The sequence below is a fragment of the Pseudorca crassidens genome, chromosome 9 (genome assembly GCF_039906515.1).
Source record: "Pseudorca crassidens isolate mPseCra1 chromosome 9, mPseCra1.hap1, whole genome shotgun sequence".
Taxonomy (NCBI): Eukaryota; Metazoa; Chordata; class Mammalia; order Artiodactyla; family Delphinidae; genus Pseudorca; species Pseudorca crassidens.
Window position 1 is genome coordinate 45,839,837 of NC_090304.1, and position 22,397 is coordinate 45,862,233.

General features: G+C 36.9%; 1 protein-coding gene across 3 annotated transcripts in view; it reads left to right on the forward strand.

The window, feature by feature from the left end:
- Positions 1-22,397, forward strand: part of SBF2 (SET binding factor 2) — a 459,339-nt gene that overhangs the window by 372,126 nt on the left and 64,816 nt on the right. For all 3 annotated transcript variants that reach the window (XM_067749929.1, XM_067749930.1, XM_067749931.1), the window contains exons 18-22: positions 14,592-14,762; positions 17,152-17,414; positions 19,046-19,218; positions 20,056-20,129; positions 21,592-21,787. In XM_067749929.1, the coding sequence (XP_067606030.1) occupies positions 14,592-14,762; positions 17,152-17,414; positions 19,046-19,218; positions 20,056-20,129; positions 21,592-21,787 (877 nt within the window). The remainder of the gene's footprint in view (positions 1-14,591; positions 14,763-17,151; positions 17,415-19,045; positions 19,219-20,055; positions 20,130-21,591; positions 21,788-22,397) is intronic.

Sequence of the window (22,397 nt, forward strand, 5' to 3'; positions counted from 1 at the left end):
CTCTGATAAAGTGAAATCCAAGAATCATTAGTATCACCAAAGCTATTTTTAGACTAGCTAATCTATAATTTTTATCTAGGAACAATATTCAGTTCCATCAGCGGAGGAATGAGTTACCTTAGAACATGTGCTATTTTGGGTAAATGTATAGCATCTTTGCCTTTGTCACTCCATCTCTGCAATCTGCCAAGACGGTAGGGCTTGGGCATTGGAACCAATGGTTGTCAGTGCCTCTTCCACCCTCACTTGTTAAACCGTTGCATTGTTCCAAATGTCAATTCTCTCACTCTAGATCTATTTGCTTAGATCAAATTCCTCTGTGCTCCAGGAGGAATTTTGTACATACTAATGAACAAAGAGAAAGAAACAGTATAGATCATCTACTCTGAGCAGTATAAGTCAAGGGAATGGCCTCTTGTAAATTAGATTTCAGTTAATGGGTATCTTTATAGAAGTGTATCCTCGGGCTTCCCTGGTGGTGCAATGGTTAAGAATCCGCCTGCCAATGCAGGGGACACAGGTTCGAGCCCTGGTCTGGGAAGATCCCACATGCCGTGGAGCAACTAAGCCCGTGCACCACAACTACTGAGCCTGCGCTCTAGAGCCTGCGAGCCACAACTACTGAAGCCCACATGCCACAACTACTGAAGCCCGCGTGCCTAGAGCCCATGCTCTGCAACAAGAGAAGCCACTGCAATGAGAAACCCACGCACCGCAACGAAGAGTAGCCCTTGCTCACCACAACCAGAGAAAGCCCGCACGCAGCAACAAAGACCCAATGCAGCCAAAATTAAATGAATGAATGAATTAATTTTTAATAAAAAGAAATGTATCCTTAAGACAGAGATTGCATAATAGATTGAGGCCAAATCACAAAATTTTAATATCCAGCAAAACTTTACAATATCCTGATTAATTTTTTTCTAATTAACCTAGGATTAAAACTGTAAACATTTTGGGGAATTCCCTGGAGGTCCAGTGGTTAGGACTCCATGCTTTCACTGCCAAGGGCCCGTGTTCAATCCCTGGTTGGGGAACTAAGATCCGACAAGCCATGTAGCATGGCCAAAAAAAAAAACCTTAAACATTTCATTTCAAACCACATAGTTGAAAATCTTATTTTGGACTACTTTCCTGCCTTGATAATATAGTAAAATAAGCACAATTGGCCAAACTTTTTATTTCAGCGTTTTTTAGAACTTTGGGTTTATTATTTGAAATACAATTCTTACCTAGGAACAGAGATTTTGTAGGCAAAATTTCAATAACCTGCTGAATCTTAGCTGAGCCTAAAACATGCCCTGCAAGGTTTGGAGTTTGAATTTGTCATTTTTCTGAAATCTCTCAAGTACTAGGGATAAATACTATACCTGTGGTTGCTAGAGAGTAAAAACTCTACATGACATAATAGAGATTTATTTCCAGACCACTCAAGGGCCCACATATTTTGTAAGAACAAAATTCTGAGATAATGGAAGACCTTTAACACTTGCTTCTAGGTCATTATAATAGAAGTTGACCCATCCACTAACTTAGTCTAAACATATTTCATTTTTCCGTGTCTCAATTTACATATTTGTAAAAACAGGTTTCAAAAGAATATTCTCTGAGAAGTAACTAATAAAAATTATTTTCTATTGGGGCTTCCCTGGTGGCGCAGTGGTTAAGAATCCGCCTGCCAATGCAGGGGACACAGGTTTGAGCCCTGGTCCGGGAAGATCCCACATGCCGCGGAGCAACTAAGCCCGTGCGCCACAACTACTGAGCCTGCAATCTAGAGCCCGTGAGCCACAACTACTGAGCCCTCACGCCACATCTATTGAAGCCCACGCGCCTAGAGCCTGTGCTCCACAACAAGAGAAGCCACCGCAATGAGAAGCCCGCGTACCGCAACGAAGAGTAGCCCCCGTTCGCCGCAACTAGAGAAAGCCCGCATGCAGCAATGAAGACCCAATGCAGCCAAAAATAAAAATTTTTAAAAATAAAACAAAATAAAATAAAAAAATTATTTTCTATTTAACTTTATTCCACGTATAATAATTGCATTTTAAAGTGTTTTCTAATTTAAGACCTTTCAAAGTAATATATGTATATAAGTCAGAAATATAAAGATTACATGGTTTATAACAAAAAACAAAGGTCCCTGCCTTACTTCCAAGATCTGCTTTCCAGAGACAATCATGTTCAATTGTTCAGATGTTTCTTTTGGTATTTGGCTTAGTGTTTCTAACATGCTTTTACTGCTATTTCTTAATTTTACAATGTTAGATGTTATCAGTTTACTTGGAATATGAAAATTTAGATCTCCTACTTTCACCACCATACCACCTCTACATATTCTTACTTATAAATTCCCTCCCTCCTTCCATTCCACACAAATACCACCCTACCTGGCAAAAAGTCTGATGCCGCAGTGATTTCTAATCCTTTGTGTCGCCCATTTTTTTCCTTGTGCTTCTTTATAGGATTCTCCTTTAAGGATTAAGTGTCCCTAATGATATACTTTAATGTGGTTCTTTTTTCATTCAGTTTGCCAGACATGAGATGGCTCTTTCAATTTGAAAATCCATGCCCTTCGATTTATTTATTTATTCATTTATTTAATCATCTGTTTTTCCTATTTTTCTTTCTCGAACTCCTACTAGTCGGATACTAATGCCTAGACTAATACTCTTATTTTTTTTTCAATATTTTATTATGAAATTTTTCAAACAGAGAGAAAATTTTTTTAATTTACAGTAGACATCCATAAACCTACCATCTAGAGTTTAGTATTAACATTTTTTCTATCCTTTCTTTGTATATATCTATCCATCCATCAGTCTATCTTATTTTTGATGTATTTTAAAGCAAATTATAGTCAACATATAATTCCAGTACTTCAACACGCATGTCGTTTTGTAGCGAGAATTGTAATTAGAGTTTGCATTTTCTTCTTTTGAGGTAAAATTTACATACAAACTTACGTGTACATTTACTAAGTGTTTTTAGTAATTTTTTTAAAAAATAAATTTTATTTATTTATTTATTTATTTTTGGCTGTGTTGGGTCTTCGTTGCCGCACGTGGGCTTTCTCTAGTTGTGGTGAGCGGTGGATACTCTTGGTTGCGGTGCGTGGGCTTCTCATTGCGGTGTCTTCTCTTGTTGCCGAGCACAGTCTCTAGGCACGTGGGCTTCAGTAGTTGTGGCACGTGGGCTCTAGAGCACAGGCTCACTAGTTGTGGCGCACGGGCTTAGTTGCTCCGCGTCATGTGGGATCTTCCCGGACCAGGGCTCAAACCCGTGTCCCCTGCATTGGCAGGCAGATTCTTAAGCACTGCACCACCAGGGAAGCCCTTAGTAGCTTTATTAAGGTATAACTAACACATAAACTTACATAGTTAAACTGTACAATTTGATTTGATAAGTTTTGACATATATATATGTCCCCCATGGAACCATCACCACACTCAATATAGTGAACATACTCATTACCCCCAAAAGTTTCCTCATGTTTCATTGTAATCTCTTCATCTCATCTAACCTTCACCCCCATCCCCAGGAAACTACTGATCTAATTTCTGTCAGTACAGAATTTGCATGTAGTTAGCATATTCTGTGGTTATATATAAATGTAGTTATACAGTATATGATCTTTTTTGTCTGATTTCTTCAGCATAATTATTTTGAGATTCATCTATGTTGTTGCAGTTTATTCCTTTTTATTGCTGAGTAGTATTCCATTGTAAAAAAAAAAATCCCGCAGTTAACCTTTTGGTGAACATTTGTTGTTTCCAGATTTTATCCATTACAAATAAAGCTACTGTGAATAGTTGTATACAGATCTTTGTATGGACATACATTTCATTTTTTTCTTGGGTAAATACCTAAGAACGGAGTGGCTGGATCATATGGTAGGTGTATGTTTAACTTTTTAAGAAATGGCCGAAGTTTTTTTCCAAAATGCTACCATTTTATATTCCTTTCAGTAGTGAATGAGAGTTCCAGTTCCTCACACACTAATGTCATTGCTTTTAATTTTAGCCATTCTATAGATATGTAGTGATATTTCATTGTGATTTTTATTCTCATTTCCCTAATGACTGATAATGTTGAGAGTCTTTTCATGTGCTAATTTGCTTTCTGTGTATCATATTTGGTAAAGTGTCTATTCAGGTATTTTGCCCATCTTTTAAAACTGAATTGTTTGTTTTCTTACTGTTGAGTTTTGAGAATTCTTTACATATTCTGGATATAACTCCTTAGCAAATTTATGATTTGCAAATATCCCTAGAAGCCTTAGAGTATTAGGTTTTACATTTAAGTCTATGATTCCTTTTGAGTTAATATTTATATATGGTACTAGATATGATCAAAGATTCAATTGCTCTGACACCATTTATTGCAAAGATTATCCTTTCTCTACTTAATTGCCTTACACCTTGGTCAAACATGTGGGAAGATCCACATTTTTGACAAACTTTGGAAGAATTTGTGTTGAAGGGGTATTAGTTCTTTCTCAAAAGTTTGGTAGAATTCCTAGTGGAACCATGTGTTGAGAGTTTTCTTTGTGGGAAGATTTTTTTACTAAAATTTCTATTTCTGTAATAGATATGGGCCTATTCAGGTTATCTGTTTTCTTTTGTTTGAGGTTTGGTAGTTTGTATAAATATCTTTCAAAGAATTTGTCCATTTCATCTAATTTGTCAATATTGTCAATAACAAAGTTATTCATAGTATTTATGATCCTTTTAATATCTGTAGAATTTCTAATAGTGTTACTTCTCATTCTTGATAGCAGTAATTTTATCTTTTTTCTTTTTCTAAGCAGTCTGACTAATTGACTACTTATCAATTTTATTAATCTTCCCAAAGAACCAGCTTTTGGTTTCATTGGTTTTCTTTATTGATTTTCTGTTTTCTGTTTCATTGATTACTGCTTTAATCTTTATTAATTGCCTTCTTCTGCCTGTTTTGACTTTAATTTGCTTTTCTTTTTCTAATCTCTCTAAGTATAAGCTAAGGTCATTGATTTGAGACCATTCTTTTCCAATACAGGCATTTATTGCTATAAATCTCCACCAAAGTATTGCTTTAGTGGCATCTCACAAATTCTGATATGTTGTGTTTTCATTTTCATTTAGTACAAAGTATTTTCTAATTTCCTTTTTTATTTCCCCTTTGATCCATGAGTTGTTTAGTTTCCAAATATTTGAAGATTTTTCTAGATACCTTTCTGCTATTGATTTCTAATTTAATTCCATTTTGGTCAGAGAATATACTTTGTATTATTTGAATCCCTTTAAATATATTAAGACTTATTGCCCAGAGAGCAGGTTTTCTTGATAAATGTTTTTTATGCACTTGAAAAGGGTGGGTTTTTTGCTGTTGTGCTATCAATGTCTATCAGGTTAAGTTAGTTGATAGTGTTATTCAAGTCTATTATATCCTTGCTGATTTTCTGATTACATTTCCATTAATTACTTAGAGATATTGAAATCTCCAACTATAATTGTGTATTTTTCCTTGCATTTCTATGAGATTTCATTCATGTATTTTGAAGCTCTCTTGTTTGTACATAAACACTCTGGGGTTTTATGTCTTCTTGATTAATTGACCCTTTACCATTATGAAATGACCTTCTTTATCTGTGGTAATATTCTTTGCTTTGAAATCATCTTCTATTAACATAGCCACGCCAGCTTCCTTTTGACTAGTGTCACTATACTATATATTCTTCCATCTTGTTTTTAAAGTAAACTTTCAGAGCATTTTGACATTTACCAGAAGTTGCTAAGACAGATAGTTTCCATGTGTACTTGCCCAGTTTCTCCTGTCAGCAACCTTTTTTTTTTAAGTGATAAAATAAAGTATACATAGCAACCTTTTTTAAAAGTTTTATTGAGATATAATTCACATGCCATAATAATGCACCCATTCAGAGTATACATTTCAGTGGTTTTTAGTGTATTCCCTTTCACCATAAGCAATTTTCAAACATTTTTATTACTACAAAAAGAAACACCGTACCCATTAGCTGTCACTGCCTATTTCTCCTCATCCCCCGAGCCCTAGGCCACAACAAGTCTACTTCCTATCTCTATGTATTTGCCTGTTCTGGACGTTTCACATGAATGAAGCCATGCAATATGTAATCTTTCATAACTGGCTTCTTTTACTTAGCATAATGTTTTCAAGGTTCATCCATGGTATAGCGTGTATCAGTACCTCACATTTTTTTACTGGCACGTATTACATTGTACATATATACTACATTTTGTTCATCAGTTGATACACATTTGGGTTGTTTCCATCTTTTAAATTGAGATATAATTCATATACCCTAAAATTTACTCTTTTAAAGTGTGAAAAGGGCTTTCCTTCTCTATGTAGTAGGGGTTTCAGCTTTATCTGATCTTCAACATTTGTTACTGCTTATAAATCCATTTTATGACATCTAAAATTTTATTAACATCATTTATCTGGTGTCTGTTTTCTCATTCTCTTTGTTCTTGTATGTTTAAAAAATGTTTTTCTTTTGCTGTCATTTCAGTGGAGTTCAGGGAGCAAAAGAATATTCAGTCTGCCACATTTAATTTAAAAATCTCTTAAAATTATTTTTGAAGAAGGAAAATAAATTGTTCAGAATTCTATTACCTTTAATTCATTTTCATTTTGTCTTTTTCCTCCCAGTCTTTGTGTACTTACAGACATAATCATAGCATAATTGACTTGTTTTTCTGAAATACAGCATAAGCACTTCATTCATAAGCACAGTATCATATTAACCACTTTAATGGTAGCATAATATTCTTTTGTGTTAATAATGTACCATCATTTGTCTAACCTTTCATCTCTATAGTTAGACATTAAAATTGCTAACTTTGGAGAGGGTATAGCTATTAAAGATAATGCTATAATAAACATTTTTGTTGAGCTTTTGGGCCATTTGCAAGTACACCTAGTAAGAACTATGACTCACCAAATTCCTCCATTTCCTGTGCCAGGACTCACTGATGCCTTTATTCTATTGCTCCTTTTGCAATTACACCTCAGAGAAAATACCTTGTTATGTATCTACTAGTCTTTTTGCTGATTATATTCTCCCAATCAGGTACTTTATCCTCCCGGTTTACAGTGCTGTTATAAACAACATCATTAGGTTCATCAGTCCACAGCTTCCAATAAACACTTATGGATAGATTTTTTTTGGCTTGTTTCTAAACAGGTTTAAGAATAGTTAAATAAAATATGTTTTAAAATCTGTGAGTTTGTAAAAATATGAATTTAAAAAAAGAAAAAGTAATTGTTCATCTGTAATAGATGCTGGAAAAACAAGTCATTTTTTTAAATTTTTGGTGTTTTTTTTTTAATTTTTTAAATTTATTTTTGGCTGCATTGGGTCTTTGTTGCTGTGCATGGGCTTTCTCTAGTTGTGGCGAGCGGGGGCTACTCTTTATTGCGGTGCATGGGCTTCTCATTGCGGTGGCTTCTCTTGTTGCAGAGCACGGGCTCTAGGTGCACAGGCTTCAGTAGTTGCAGCACGTGGGCTCACTAGTTGTGGCATGCGGGCCCTAGAGTGCACGGGCTTCAGTAGTTGCAGCATGTGGGCTCAGTAGTTGTGACTCACGGGCTCTAGAACACAGGCTCAGGAGTTGTGGCACACGGGCTTAGTTGTTCTGTGGCAGGTGAGATCTTTCCAGACCAGGGCTCGAACCCGTGTCCCCTGCATTGGCAGGTATTCTTAACCACTGCACCACCAGGGAAGTCCCCAAGTCATTGTTTTTAAAACTGATAAATGAAGGGATAAAATCATGTTTTTAACCTGCTTTCTAATTTACACTATATGTTTGGGTCTCCAAACAGTTGATGAGGGGAACTTTTTCTTTATAGAAACATTCTAGCTAATAAGTGAGGAGGTAATGGTAGAATGACAATATCAGTATTTTATTGCTCTTAATGATTAATGAATCTAGGCATTGACCATCAATGGCCTTTAATATTACAGAAAGAGGGGCTTCCCTGGTGGCGCAGTGGTTGAGAGTCCGCCTGCCGATGCAGGGGACACGGGTTCATGCCCCGGTCCGGGAAGATCCCACATGCCGCAGAGCGGCTGGGCCCGTGAGCCATGGCCGCTGAGCCTGCGCGTCCGGAACCTGTGCTCTGCAATGGGAGAAGCCACAACAGTGAGAGGCCCACGTACCGCAAAAAAAAAAAAAAATTACAGAAAGACAACCAGATTTGCCTCTTACAATAGTATCTCCATGAAATATTCTTGCCAGACAATCAAGCCTGAATCTGATCACGCTTCTAGATCCAACTACCAATTTGCAGGAAATGCAGAGGACAAAAGAATAGGTCACGTGAGACCATTGGGACGCAGTCAGCAGCCACTAGACGGATGGAAGTTCTGTTGGACAAATAATCCAGTTTCTTCAAAAAACAGATTGCAAGTGGTGGGAAAAAAAGAGAGGCAGACAGACAGGTGGTAAAGAAATCTGTAGATTAAAACCAGCCTCAGAGATATATAAACTAATGTAATATATGGGCCTTATTTGGGTCCTTCCTGAGTCAAACAAACTGTAAAAAAAAAATAAAAATAAAAAACAAGGAAAAAGACAAACTTTTTAACATTTATAAGATAAATTAAAAATTTAAACACTGACTAGATATTTTATATTAAAGAATTATTGTTAATTTTTTCAAATAGTAGATCTGTAAAAAGTCTATGTGAAATAATTTCTCATTAGAAAAATAACCAATGTACAATAACCCAAAAATGTTTATTGGTACAGATAACAATGGGAATATTTCTTAGGCTCCTCTCAAGTAGTTCCAGGAACTATATTAAATAGTACTGAAGCTAATAATCGAAGTTGACAGTTGACATGAACCATTGTTTATAATAGCTAAAAGGTAGAAACAATACAAATATCCATTAACAGGAACAAGGAAATGCTATATATTCATACAGTGGAATTTCACACAATAGTTAAATTGTGATTAAGAAATTAAATTCTTAGCTAAACTACCTAGGTTTGAATCCCAGCTCTGCTCCACCATTTCCTGGCAATATTCTCTTGGACAAATTACTTAACTTCTCTGTGCCTCAGTTTCTTCCCCTTTAAAACAAGGGTAATAATAGTACTTACCTCAGTGGATCATAAGATTGCTATAAATACTAAGTAAGTTGACAAATGTATATAGTGAGAGATCAGTACAAGTTAGTTATAATAGCAATAATTATTATTACCTTAATAAGTCTAGCAACATAATACGTGAAAAGCCAAGTGGCAGAATAAAACACAATATGGTACCATTTATATAAAGTTTAAAAACCTACCAAAAAGAGGCAGGGATTTAGATCCAGTTTTGTGTTTTTAGGAATACGAGACCCAGGCAAAGGACTTGACAACAAGCTAGTATTTGATTTCTACTAAATTCTGGACCACAAAGGAAAGAAATTGATTCATCCTCTCTTCTCTCAATATTTACTAAGCAGCTTCATACAGAGAATCATTAGAAGGATACATAGTTTAAGGACTTCAACCCTGTCATTCCAGCTACTGACACTGGCACATCAAATGAATACTGGGCAATGCTTGTGAATGAATATACTTCTTGTGTAGAAATTTTGTGCCTGGATCTTCTAAGCAGCCCAGGAGAGGTTTAGACCATTACGCATTTGAGGTTACTTGCACTCTTCAGTATCAGGTAGTAGAACAGGAAAAACTATGGTAGATTCTCACATTACCTCCGTTTAACTAATTTGATTACTCACCTTTCTGTAAACCCCACTGACTAATGAACACAGTTTTCGTTGTTGTAGGCCACTGTCTTTCTGTCCCTTCTGAGTTGTTTGTTTACAAAGAGCTAGGTGTTTTGTCCCAATTAATTATATAGTTTAATTAAATATTACATAAATCAATGAAATATAAGATGTATACTTTGAAAAGCATTAATAAGGAATAAAATGCAATATAATCCTATATATTCTTTATGGATATAAACAGGTATAAAAACATAAATAGGAATGAAAAATACCTAATTCAGGATCATTGTTGCCTCTAGGATAGGAGAGAAATGGGATCAACAGAGGTACACAGTAGGCTTCAACCAGATCCATAATGTTGTATGTCCTTTGTTTTAAAAAAATGCACAAAGCAAATATGTTTAAGATGTGGTTAAGAGTTGATAAATATAGGTTTTGAATACACGTTTTCCCCATTCCTGTCTCCCTTTTGTTTGTCTCTCAAGACTAAGCATTTCACCAAAGCTCATCAGAAAATACTCAGAAGTTAATTTTTTTTTGTTTTTTTCAACATCTTTATTGGAGTATAATTGCTTTACAATTGTGTGTTAGTTTCTGCTTTATAACAAAGTGAATCAGTTATACATATGTTCCCATATCTCTTCCCTCTTGCGTCTCCCTCCCTCTCACCCTCCCTTTCCCACCCCTCTAGGTGGTCACAAAGCACCGAGTGATCTCCCTGTGCTATGCGGCTGCTTCCCACTAGCTATCTATTTTACATTTGGTAGTGTATATATATGTCCATGTTAATTCTTCAAGTGACTTAATATGTGGACTTCACAGGCCAGTGTAGAATCATAAAAGGGCTGGCTGGCACCATCCCTGAACTGTGCCGTAGGGTACACTTGTATTCCAGTGTCCAGAACTGGATAGGAAATACCCAGCAATTTAAACAGTGAATCTTTGTATTCTAATTATTCTTTTTAAGAACACTACATATTTATGGAATCACTCCTCCCAGGAGCTTTTTCTCCTGAAATCTGGCTTCCCTCTGAACTCCCTAACTGAAGCCTTGGGGCTGGAGAGCAAACGTATCTAGCCAGACAGTCCTTAGATAGGCCTCTCATACTGATATCTTAACCTTCCCTTGACCAACTCGTCTCTGAGATGACTTGTATCCATTTACTTGGATTTGAATCTGGCCTGCTGGTTAATGAGCCCCGTGAAGTTTATTCTCCATATCTTGTCCCATGCTGGGTTTCCTTTGAATGCTTTGTGGAAAATGAATGGTATTCTTAATCTAGTACCTTCAGAGCTATTTTTTCTAGATAAGGAAGGAAGTCAACACATTCTTAAACATCTCATAAAATTGCATGGCAAAATATCACTTGTTTATGTAGGATAAAATCATAAGAATTATTATGAAATGTAAATAAATATTATTGCCAAAATTGAAGAGGAAAAAAAGATGCCATTTGACAACAGTATTACCACCACCCTCAAACCTTCATTGTGGATTAAGTCTCATCTGTGTACAAAATAAAAGGTCATAACGCTGGCATATGGGCCAATTCGAGAAACCATCTTGGGAAAGTCTTTTTTTTCAAACCAAAAAAGTGATCAGAATCATGAGAGAGTTTTATCTACAGGTGCTTATTTTCTTTGTTTACTAAAACTACTATTAACACTATCATAGAACATAATGAATCTGAACCCCTAAGCAGTATCATTGCCTCTTTCTCTAGATAATTATAGTTTTGTTTTGTGAAATATCTTAGTTTTTGTATCTTACAGAAATGACATAGAATAATGGAAAACCTTATCTCTGTTCCCTTTTCTTCTACCCATCTTGCTGTGTGACCTTGGGCAAATCCATTTGCTTTATGGGGTCTCTCAAATGTACAGTGAGGGCATGCAGTATTCACCTTCCACCCAACTTTCTAGCCCAGTCAGAATGCATGGCTCCATTTTTGCAATTCTTATTTAAAAAGCCTTATATGGATGGAATCTAGGCAGAATAAGGTGCTACTGCCCTCTGCTGGCCCTAAGAACACACCTACCCACCAGTGCAGTGGATCTGCCCATCTGAACAGCAAGGAACTCAGTGCCCCTTGCTTGCACTTGAGAAGACATAGCAGGAAACCACAAAGAAAGGAAGCACATTTCATATTTGAAAAAATAATAATATTTAAAGTATTGGGGCATTAATGATTTCTTATGCATGTATCAGATGCCATCACCATTTGTGACTGACTTGCCACCAAAAAGTGCTTATCCTATAATCCCTTCACCTTGCTGTCGTTCTCACCTAGTAAACAAGCTGTGGGTTCTGACCCTTTGGGCCACTGTCACTGTTACACCATTTTTCTGCCTTGGAACACATTCAGTCCACTTTTGTTCAAAAGATTTAGGGAAGTTTTTACATATTCACTTGTAGTTTGTGAATAAACAGGTAGATAATAACTGGTATGTGCCAAGGAAAGTGAATATGCAGCATCAGTGAGAAAACTGCTGAAAGAGAGAGGCAGGGCTTCATTAGACTCTCAGATTCCTACAGTGCTCTGTCAAGTTGTAATAAGAGATTTATAATTAATTATAACTTTCTGTTTTGTTGATGATCCTAAAAGGACCACATGTGAGAAACTGATAAGGATTTGTTAAGAGCTCAGTTTTTCTGAGCTCATCTATATTAATACAATTTCAGAACTCCAAAATTTTAGAATCTGTTGTTACATTGTGTTTGTAAGAAATGGTGCTGCCTCTGGCTATACTCAAGGGAAAGGCAGTTGAGAATTATGCTTTTACCTTGTTTAAATTTTATGCCTTTAAAATCTCTTTCACAATAGGCCTATGCACTGCCACTGAGGTCATTGTTATTTCTTAGAGTGGTTGGGGCAAAAATAAACCCAGTTCAACCCACATCTCAGGTGTCCTCAAGTAGAGTATAGAAGGAGTATGTGACTCACAGTATCTGTGGCTCACAGAACCACACACATTTTGTCCTTGATTCCCATAGGTGGAGAGTAGCTGTGTCTTAAATGAGCAGTCTTTGCACAGCTTCCCCTTGGGGATCTCCTGATAGGTGCTTCATGGTCAGTTCCAGCTTATAGCCCTTAAAAGAGTTATGGACGATCATCCCAACAGCAGTGCATAGGCCTATCTTGAAAGGGACTTACATATGGGATGCAGAAGTACAGAGACTCTACTAGGCAAAATCACAGCCACCCCACTTCCAACTATATAAGTACTACATTTCATGGTATACATGGTGCCTATTCCAGCTGTAGGTTTAGTCTGTTCTTAATCAAGAAGGAAATTAATTAGCATGTACTGAGCATATGATTTTTACCAGGAATCTTATACATTTGTTATGCATCCCTAAGAAATGAACCAACTTTTTGCTACATAACTGCTATGTATATAACCTTAATAGTGATCTTCAGTGTCCAACATTTTAGAAGAGAATTCGCTTATTGAATTACTTCAAAATAAAACTTACATTATCAAAAACTTTACTGATAGAAAACAAATTAACTCAATTCTAAAGAATAAAATGGAACAAAAATTATCTGTCTATTGAAAGTATTATCAGGTATTTGCTGAGAAATAATGGATTTAAAATTTTTTGAAACATCTTTAACTTTTAGAGGTGAAAGAAACAGCTATGGAAAGGTGACTCAAATCATTTACTGAAGTTTGGCAACTAAGTTGTCTGTAAAATTTAAAACGCAGCATTAATTAAAATCATATCAGAGGTTTCAAGGCAGAATACTACTTTGGGAAACAAAATCCTAAAGTGAAGGAAAAAAAACAGATAGTTGTGCTAAACAGTATTTAATTTATTTATGATTTGCTTTCAGTTTCTTTGCAAGATAATTTGCTATAGCAAAAAGAGCAGGGACTTTGGAAACAAACAAACTTTGGGCTTGAAACCTCGTTCCACCACTTATGTAATTGCTATATGGCCTTGGGCAATCACTTAAACCTTGAATTTCTGTTTTCTCTTCTTTAAATTGGCAATAATAATGTGCATCTTAACGAGATTTTTAGTATAAATGAGATGCATAAAGATTTATGAAGAGCCTCAAGTGACTGCAGAGTTAGTTTTCTTTCCCTCTGTTGTTAATCACAGAGTAGGGTTTACTCTTACTTAGAAGCCCAGCAGGAAGTTCTGGAAAGGAAGGTTTGGTTTGAGATTACCTTCTCACACCCAGACCTGGTTACCAGAAAATGCCCCAGAAGCCCGGGACAGTCATCTATGGATTTTGTGAGCCAGACAGCAGCCTCGGTAGGGAGGTAAATGGCTGGAGTGAGCAGGAGGGAGGGTGCAATTCCTCTTGAGTCCCAGATTCATAATATGCCCTCATTCTGTGTGCAAGGCGAAGCTGTAGGCTCACTCGCATTTCAATTAGTGTCCCCCTAACCCCACCAAAATGTACTCTGTTACCAAGTAGAAGAAATTTTGAATTATCTGGAGTTTTATATTTAGGTTGTCATGAATTTTATTATATGTCCTAATTGTAATAAGAGCTACCAACTCTACAGTGCTTGCTGTGTGCACAGTACAGTGTTTAGGTACTTTTCATATATTCTCTAATTCATATAATTCCTTTGATTTTTAGCTGTTGCTAAAATGTCCATTTTAATAGATAAAGTGACAGAGACCCTGAAGGATTTGATAGCAAGCCCAAAGTTGCCAGTTAAAAATATGTAAGTTGATGATTGCTAAGCTTGCACTGCCATAAGATATTGTTTAGATAAATCCTTTTATCACATTCATGATTATCTGCGGCCCCTGTAACCTTCTGAACTGTCATGACTCTGTCAGCCCCATGGTGATGTATATTGTGTGTTCTCACAGAAACTGGCCCCTGGAGTCAGCCAGTTTGCTTACACCTGTGTACAGGACCACCCCATTTGGACGAATCAGCAATTTTGGGAGACAACCTTTTACAATGCGGTGCAGGAACAGGTTCGATCCCTGTATCTCTCAGCCAAGGAAGACAATCATGCCCCACATCTGAAGCAAAAGGTAAGATAAAGAAAGGTATTTGTGTGGGGCTGTGGTCCTGGCTTCAAGGAAAGCTTACTCAGGTGTTCCCAGGGCCAAAGGAAATCTAGCCACTTCCTACCAGTGTATTTGGGGTTTACTTTAGGAAGCCCTCTGGTGAGCATCTTTCTCCTGTTGATTTCTGACATTTTTTTTCCATAATAACTTCTTACTACAGTTCTGTAGCACTAGAATTGTTTTATTGTATTTTAATAAATAAGAATTCGCTGGAAACAACTATAGGAAGTTGAACAGAAAGAATAACCCTAAAATACCTAGGCAGATGTCTTTATGCAATTAACTTCTTGAAGAAATGTCAAATTAAAGTCAGTTGACTCCTAAATAAATGCTCAAAAGTATGCCAGCAATAAATCTAGGTCTTCTTTTAGGAGTATTCTATATGTTTCCATATATTTTTATCACCATAAAATAAATTTAAGGAAACTATCAAGAAAATAGTTTAAAATAAAGAATATTGGTTTTAATTTGAAAGAGCAGTTTAAATTTTTCTGAAATTCTGAAATGTCATACACTAGCTGTCTGGTCTTAGGCAATTCACTTTACCTTTCTGTGCCTTATTTCTACATTGGTAAAATCAATAGATTAGATTATTGTAAGACTTTAATGTCTAATACAAGTAAAGGACATTGAAGAGTTCCTGGCACATACTAAATAATAACTGTTAGAAATTACTGTCCTCATTAATTGAACTTAAAGCAGCACTAAGGGCTGATTATCAGTGTTGGTTCACTTTAAGAGTAATTTTGTTTTAAAGTTTTTTTTAATTTATTTTTTTATTGAAATATAATTGAAGAGTAATTTTTAATCCTACATGCTGGGCTAATACATTGCTGCTGATCCTTTCCTCCATTTTAAATTTGCCTTATATTACATGAGATAAATGAACCTCTATAGCTAACTGAAACTACCTAGTAGTCCCATATTTCTATGACCTCAAGTAATTTTAAACATATTATTGATCTATTATTGAGTATGATAAGAACAGAAATTTAAATAACAAATAGCACTATATGACATCAATCTGGTATTGCAAATTATTGTTGTACAATTAGCTTTAATTGTTTTTTCTTAATTTAAAACTCTCAAAACACCAGATGCACTTGGAAAAGGGGTAACTTGTAGAAGATTCAAAAAGTATTAGCTCGAAGTCATATTCTAGAAATAATTGGCCTGGTGGGGTGCTTTTGATAATTTTTAAAGAAGATGTGGTGCTAACATTGGTATATCTCAAAAACGTTCCTAGAGCAAATACATGTCACTGCTTCTGTGTCCTTTATTCTATAAAAGTCTGTCTCTGATCCCCAGTTTAGGTATGAGTGAGACTATAGATATACCAGCTATTCATAAGCTGTAAAGTGCTGTGCAGATGTGGGTTACTGCTGTTGTTTAACTCTTCAGCCTATAGGAAACCCCTCTTTAAAATCCCATGGACACCTATATACCCATGTGGTGATAATGTTTGATTCCCATATTTACAAAGAAACCTAGCTCTGATTTTTTGTGACTTTGGTCATTCTATCTTCTTCTCCAAAGAGCAGAAGAAAAGAAACAGCAGAGTACTAGAAAATGCTACTGGCACATTTGACCTGAGCGTTAATAGGTACTTCAGGTCAACGATTTGTTATAACTGGCAACTTGAAGGGGATAGAGCCATAGAGATAAATAAATGCAGTGAAATGTTAGCAATGAGAAGTGTGTACATCTTTGTTTTGCTGCTGCTTCCTTGTGTTTGTCATGTGGTTCCATTCAAGGCCTGTTGGAGCTCAGAAAAAAAGACTACGTTTCATGTTGTTATATTTTGTTTATATATTTTCATTTTTACTGACATAGGTATTTGATAGATGAATTATTAAAACATCTTCCATGTTTTTTGAAGCTCATGTCAAGTGATAGATTTGGATTTTTTTTAATTTTTACTATATTTTTAAAATTTTGGCTACGTTGGGTCTTCGTTGCTGCAGACGGGCTTTCTCTAGTTGCGGCGAGCGGGGGCCACTCTCCGTTGCAGCGCACAGGCTTCTCATTTGCAGTGGCTTCTTTTGTGCGAGGGGTGCGAAGCTCTAGGTGCGAGGGCTTCAGTAATTGCAGCACGTGGGCTCAGTAGTTGTGGAACACAGGCTCTAGGGAGCACGGGCTTCAGTAGTTGCAGCATGCGGGCTCAGTAGCTGTGGCGCACGGGCTCCAGAGCGCAGGCTCAGTAGTTGTGGCGCACGGGCTCAGTTGCTCTGCAACATGTGGGATCCTCCCAGACCAGGGATCGAACCCATGTCCCCTGCATTGGCAGGCGGACTCTCAACCAGTGCACCACCAGGGAAGTCCCAGATTTGGATATTTTTGCTTTGGTTTTTAGGGTAAACTGCCTGATGACCAATATCAGGAGAAGACAGCAATGGACCTGGCAGCCGAGCAGCTACGCCTTTGGCCTACTCTGAGCAAATCAGCTCAGCAGGAGCTGGTGCAACGTGAGGAAAGCACTGTCTTCAGTCAGGCCATTCACTTTGCAAACCTCATGGTCAATCTGCTAGTTCCACTAGATACAAGTAAAAACAAGCTCCTAAGAACATCAGCACCAGGAGACTGGGAAAGTGGGAGCAACAGCATTGTCACAAACAGGTACCAAATGTGGACACACAGAGACCCTCCTATTCTTCTTGGCTTAGCACAGAATATAAAGTATTTCGGGCAAATATTGCTATACATATTTCAAAAAGCAACCATTTTCCTCATCTTCAGACTTGCTCAGCTTTTCTCTATTAAAAGACTTTCACTACATCCAACTATTGTTAATCACCTCCCATACTCTCTTCTCTTTCATGACCTCTGATTTTTCAAATGTCTCAACCACTACTGATCCAGCCCTTCAGTCACTTTCCACCACAGCAATTTACAGAAAGCACTCTGGAAAATTACTAATGAACTCCTTCTTGTCAAAGTGATTATTTGTTTCTTGGCCCTCCTTTTCCTCAGTTTATCCATTGCATTTGCCTGTAATCATGTCCTCAACCATTCCTTGCTCTTAACCCTACTACTTCCCATACCACTGAGAATAAAACCATAAGGCCTAACAGGATCTGGCCCCTGGCTATTGCTCAGACCTTATTTCCTATCACTCTTCCGTCAATGAAACTGGTATCCCTGTTCAACATTCGAGGCATGATACTGCCTCAGGGCCTTTGTACTTCTTGTTCCTGCAATCTGGAATACTCTTCCTGAAATAGTCATAAGAATCACTCCCTCACTTCATTTAGTTCTCTGCTCTAATGTCACCCACCCAGAGAGGCCTTCCTGACTTCCTTGTCTTAAGTAACACATCCATCACTTGCTCATACCTTTTTTTTCTTTCATGACATTTTCTACAATCTGATTTACATAGTGAGTGGCTAAGACACCTAAGTTTGTTAATGCTTTGGGATGGTGTGATGGCCAAATTCATTGCTTTGCTTTACTTCTAACACTGATTCAGCTAATGTGGTTGGATTTGGAAGAAAGAGAAGTGAGTAGTTTAGAATTGGCAGTGAGTCTTTTCCATGACTAGCAGTCTAAAAGAAGTCATAGGAGGCAGGAGTATTTATTGAATTAAAAAAAAAAAAAAAAGCAACACGGGCAGGTATTACACTTTCACATCTGCTCCATTTCAAATTTATTCCCTTCTTTTGCATGATTTGTATCACCTACAGACAAATGATGGTTTCAAAGTGACCAAAATGGTTGTGATTCACTGACAGAAAGAAGAATATTGGCAAGAGAAGGGTTCATAGGACAATTTTGTTCTTCCATTTGGAAAAATATGCTACTTGCTGAAAAAAGTTCTTTTACTTTGCCTACCAGGGACATGTCCCCCGGTTGCCAAAGGCCAAAGATAGCCATATTACTTTGTCTGGCTCCATGTGGCAATTAATTTGGAAGGACAAGTTTTTTTAGAAGGTCCAAGTATCAGATAAAATTTAAAGTCTCTTTTTGTTTTATTTTCTGTGGTTCGTGAGTTCCTCTTAGAAAAATGACAGAAGGTATTCCTTACAAAAACAAATCTGGATCCAAAGAACAATGCCTGACAATAGCTTCCAAATGTCGGCAAACAGAACATCGTGTTTCACCACTATCACTTATAGAGAAGCCATGGAGTTAAGTGAGGTTTCTACTTGAGTATACATCCCTTTGAGCAAGTTTAAATTGCTGTGGAAGATCACTGTGATATAGTAGTCATTTGTTTTACTGACCATGATTTCTTTCCTTGACTTTCTTAGTATTGCAGGAAGTGTAGCTGAGAGCTATGATACAGAAAGTGGGTTTGAAGATTCAGAGAATAATGACATTGCCAATTCTGTTGTGCGTTTCATTACCCGATTTATTGACAAAGTTTGTACAGAGAGTGGAGTTACTCAGGATCACATCAAGAGCCTGCATTGCATGATACCAGGTAATCACTTTGCAGATATCAGAGAACCAGAATATTAGAGATAACTGAATAAGAATTATTCTTATGGGTCTGTTTTCTCCAGCATAATACTTGGCTTCCATGTAGTTTAGCCTGCTATTTATTTTTTGTTTCAATTAGTTTCTTTCAATAGTTTTAAATTATAGTAAAATATATCATAAAATTTGCCATTTTAAACTTTTTTAAGTGTAAAATTTAGTGGCATTAATTATATTCACAATGTTGTACAACTGTCACCAACTGTCTATTACCAAAACTTTTTCATCACCCCAAACAGACACTCTGTACCCATTAAGCAACAGCTCCCCATTCTCCACCCTCTAGCCCCTGGTTACCTCTAATCTACTTTCTATCTCTATGAATTTGCCTATTCTAGATACTGCATATAAGTGAAATCATATAACACTTGTCCTTTTGTGTCTGGTTTATTTCATTGAGCATAATGTTTTCAAGGTTTATCCAGTTGTAGCAGGTATTGTAACTTCATTTCCTTTTATGACTGAATAATACTGTAATTGTATGGATATACCACATTTTATTTATCCATTCATCTGTTGATGGACACTTGGATTGTTTTGACCTTCTGGCTGTTGTGAACAGTGCTACTATGAATATTCATGTACAAGTATCTGAGTCTTATTTTCGGTTCTTTTGGGTATATACCTCGGAGTGGAATTACTGAGTCATATGGTAATTCTGTGTTTAACTTTTTGAGGAACCACCAAACTATGATTAGTTTTTAATTCTAAAATATCCAGAATTTGTTTTAATTCTGCTTGTTTGGTACTCTTTCATTTTGAATACTCTGATTCATCCCAGGAATTGTAGCTATGCACGTTGAAACCCTAGAAGCAGTGCATCGAGAGAGTAGAAGACTTCCACCTATACAGAAGGTAATTATTCCAGACTACATGCTTTCAGAGTATAAAATCTCTTAAAAATAGCAACAGTAAACAGTTGTGCCCCAGAAAGTACCTTCTCCTAACCTTCTACAGAGACCAGCTCTAGTTTTAATGATGCATTAAACTTTGAGAGGAGTTTACATGTAGATCCTCATAAAAAAGTATAGTGAAACAGAATAGTGGATCAACAAAGGAGCAATCATAACCTCTTGTTGAGTCTACTTTTATAGGCGAGGCATAAATTATGAACATTCTAACTTCCAAGCCCAAGCCACGATTTTATGCCCTGCCTCTTTCCCCCCAAAAATGACTTAAGGCAATTACCATAAAATCACCAGGTTCCTGAATCTGTATCCATTACAAGCATACATCGCAAACATCTGGGAAGTCTATTAAAAATTGAGAGGCCTGAATCCCAGCCCAGCCTCCTGAATAGGAGTACCCTGGGACTTGGCCTGGGAATCTGTACTTTAACAAGCCTCCCAGATGATTATTTTGCAGTTAGTCTGGCACCACTCTGTGGAACCAGGGTTCAAGACCCTCTTACCTGTATAAGAGAACTACTAAAAATAAATTCAAAGGAGAAATCAGAAGCCAGATGGAAAGGAGAGATAATTCTATCAGAAATCTGACACACAGTGATCATTATACTTTGGCTTTACATTTAGCTCTGAGGTTCCTAGAGCCAACAAAAAGAATAGTGCTGATTTATATAGTTTTTATTGCTCAGTAAAAAAAAAATAATAAGCGTATTATATCTTCAGGAGAGATGGATTGTTTTGAACCCTTCAGGGAAGTGTATCATGTGGTTCCTTACTTCCCAAGATGTATAAATGGTCATAGCTTGGCCATTTTTTGTGTTAATCTTTATAAAAGGCTAAGAAAGGCTCTTCAAAGATGCATCCATTTTTAAAAAATATTTGTTTTTTCAATTTTCAAAGTAACAATGCTTTTGTATAAAATTGAAACATTAAAGAAGCACACATTGTACAAAATGAAAGTCCCCCATGGTCCTCCTCACCCCGACCTCTACTCTTAACCATGATAGCACCACCTTTAACAGTTTGGTTCATATTCTAAAAGGGGATCATAATATACACACTGGTTGGTAGCTCTTTTTTTACTTAGCCATGTATTCTGGCATCTTTCTATGTTCACATATATAGATCCATGTCATTCTTTTTAATGGTTGCAAAATGTTCCATTGAATAGGTATCTCAAAAAGTTTAGTAATTTCCAATGATTTTACTGTGAATAAGCAATGCTGAGAAGAATCTTTTTGCATTTGGATATAGAAACATCATTTCTGCCTCTTCCCAAATCTGTTTACTCATTTTGGCTACTTGGGAAGTCTGGCTCAAATTTTTTAGCTCTGTAACTGCAAAGATAACCTTGGTCTAAGGGTTGGAAATCCCACTAGAGTTGTGTTTAAATTAACTTTCTCTGTTGCTAGCCCAAGATTCTTAGACCTGCTCTACTGCCTGGAGAAGAAATTGTTTGTGAAGGTCTTCGAGTCCTGCTGGATCCTGATGGAAGAGAAGAAGCCACTGGAGGCCTTCTTGGAGGCCCTCAGCTCCTGCCAGCAGAAGGAGCCTTGTTCCTCACCACATACAGAATTCTGTTCAGAGGGACTCCCCATGATCAGCTAGGTATGGCTCATATAATGCCATCAGAACAGGGTTATCTATGTGCTGCATGAGGCTTCGATTCCATCTGTGTGCAGTGATTTGCGAGTCAGTTCAGATTCAGAGTAAGCCTTTTTACTACACAGATTTTTTTTAGAACTTTTGTCTGTCAAAGCTAATAATAATTTGGATCATAGATTCTTATTTGAAGAACCAAAGGTATCTTCTAGAGAGCAAACCACGGTTCATCCACTGAAACTATAATAATTTCATGAGGCAGCATTTTGTGACTTAGGGATATTCATAGTATCCAGCTACTAACATCCTCTGCTGATTTGCCCCACCTTCTGAGTCCTGCAGTAAACTGTAAGGCTGAGGTTTTCCAGACTCATGATCCCTTTTGTGGAAGGGTGTGCTAAGCATTGCAGGGCTGTACAGCACTAACTAACTAACCCCACTTCTCTCATTCCATTTCAACTAACCCCATTCCTCTCTTAGCAGACCTCTCTTCTATTCAGCAGACCTCTCTTCTAAGAAGATACCTCTCTTCTATTCACTAAACTCCCTCAACTTCTACTTACTACTACGCTCTACAATCTTCTGTATTAGCAAGGAATAGCATACCTTATCAAGT